Source organism: Alligator sinensis, unplaced genomic scaffold (assembly GCF_000455745.1).
Source record: "Alligator sinensis unplaced genomic scaffold, ASM45574v1 scaffold1023_1, whole genome shotgun sequence".
Taxonomy (NCBI): domain Eukaryota; kingdom Metazoa; phylum Chordata; order Crocodylia; family Alligatoridae; genus Alligator; species Alligator sinensis.
This window is the reverse complement of record NW_005842373.1, coordinates 450,134-452,165: the sequence shown is the minus strand read 5'-3', so window position 1 is coordinate 452,165 and position 2,032 is coordinate 450,134. Positions and strand designations below refer to the sequence as shown.

Genomic DNA, 2,032 nt, shown 5'->3' with positions numbered 1-2,032 from the left:
TCTTTCCCTCCCCGCACTGACCTGTCTCCCACCTATCCTCTCCCATCCCCTCTGATCTTCCCTGCCATTCATTTACATTTTCACAGAACTGCATTTTGCATATTGGCCATGAGCACCCCAAGTGCCCACCATCTGGTGCAGCTGCCCATGGTGGGGGCTGTGCACCATGGGGAGGGAGTGTGTGGGGGGTTCCCACACACCCCCCTACTCTCCCTCACACCCCACAAACACCACACACTTACACCCTTCCCCCACAACCCTCCCACACATACACACCCCAACATACCCTACTGCCTCCCCACACACACAGCCACGCTCCCCCACAAACCCCCCTACACCTCATACCCCACCATGCACACATCACCACCCCCAACCACACCCCCCACACACAATATACAAAAGTAAGACTTTATTTTTGAGTTATGCAATCACCTCTATACAGTATGCAACACACAAATCAGGACAAAAATATCTTTGGAATAAATTAAAATATGTTATAGTAGGTGTTTGACTTTTAGTGTATGATTGAGGGGGGTTTTTCTGGTTCCAAGATGGCAACCCTCCCCTCCCAAAAGGAGTACTTGGGGGGGGGGGGCGGCAAAAGTTAGGGGTTAGGGATGGGACTTCCAGTCCCAAGATGGTGACCAGGGGGTGGGGCACCTGTCAAGGGGTGGGGCTACCCTTGTGGCCCTTGACAGCTCACCAAAACTCATTATGTGGGCCTTCAGCCACCCCTGCCTTAGAGCAACATAGCTATAACCAATACCCCTGAAACTAGCCACTCTAGCTTCTGGAAACGGCTGCTACTGGCTCTATATGAGACAGGAGACTGGACTAAGTGACTCATATTGATAATTTCTGTATTTTTGCTCTCCAGGAATTTAAATAAATGTGTGTAACCAAAGATTATCTATAGCTTAAGTCCATATCACACAGGTTTCATGCTTTTAAACCCAGTGCTGGAAAATTGCTTCTTAGCTCAACCTAGCTAGTATTTTCCTAGGTGTGGGCAAAGCCATATGCTACTGAGACTTTCTGGGGAAATGACAGATAAAAGTTCAGACAATAGGCAATGATTTATTCATAATGCATACCAACATGACTGTACCTGACTCTTCTGTTTCTTTTGTCTCTGCTGGATCTTCTATCTCATCATCAGACATTTCCATTTCCTCCTCTCTTCGAATACCCATGAGTTCATCATTATGAATGTTACGGATTTCCTAAAGTGTAAAAATACAGTTTTAAATGTCAGATTTCAAGATTTGTTTGCAAAGAATTGTCCTGAGGACTACATCTGCAAATATCCGTCTCTGCTCCAAGAAAAAGGGATGTGAGAAATCCTTGGCATAGACTTCACAGCTCCAGGAATAATTGAATGGGCAAATCAGATAAGGTAAATACCCCTAACATAAAATATTCCATTGTGCTTATCCAGCATGTGCTCACCAAGTGCTGTCTGACCACATGTTTCACATGTGACTGCCTCTGGCCAGTGCTGCCCTGCTAAACACTTTGCCAAACCTTTTGCCAGCAAGATTCACATACAGCACACCCCATAATGCTCCTCACCTTTGGCACTTTGTGCACAGCTGCCCTGTCATGCACTTTATTCATCTATGCCCTAAGACATCCCATTCAGCACTACTCACACACCCCTTAATTAGCACTGCCCTAGGCATGGCATCTTACTAGTGATACTTTCCAAATACCTAACTTAGAGCTACCCACTTGCCTCACCCAGCAATTTTCCCTGGCACATGCTTCACACTCAGCAGTCCCATACACATCCTACACAGCATTCTGCTGTGCTCCTCTTTGAATGTTGCCCTCTCCAAACAGCCCTTTCCCCGCACTGTCCCATCATCCAGCACTGCTGTGACAGACTCTTCACTCAGAGCTACTTTTCTCCCACTGCTGAGCAGCCATGCACCTTGCCTAGCACTACTTAGTAAATGCAGCTCGCTGAGCACTCTCTCTCAGTATGTTCCTCCTCCAGTTACATCTATCTAGCCTGACTTTGGTTAGGGCC

The 2,032-nt window shown here is 46.9% G+C and overlaps 1 protein-coding gene across 15 annotated transcripts in view; it reads right to left on the bottom strand.

Annotated features, from left to right (window-relative positions):
- Positions 1–2,032, bottom strand: part of ENOX2 (ecto-NOX disulfide-thiol exchanger 2) — a 203,984-nt gene that overhangs the window by 38,412 nt on the left and 163,540 nt on the right. For all 15 annotated transcript variants that reach the window (XR_003095403.1, XR_003095405.1, XR_003095404.1 and 12 more), the window contains one exon: positions 1,109–1,223. Coding sequence is in view for 12 of the 15 variants with exons in the window: in XM_025210807.1 (XP_025066592.1) it covers positions 1,109–1,223 (115 nt within the window). In the remaining 3 variants the exon portion in view is untranslated. The remainder of the gene's footprint in view (positions 1–1,108; positions 1,224–2,032) is intronic.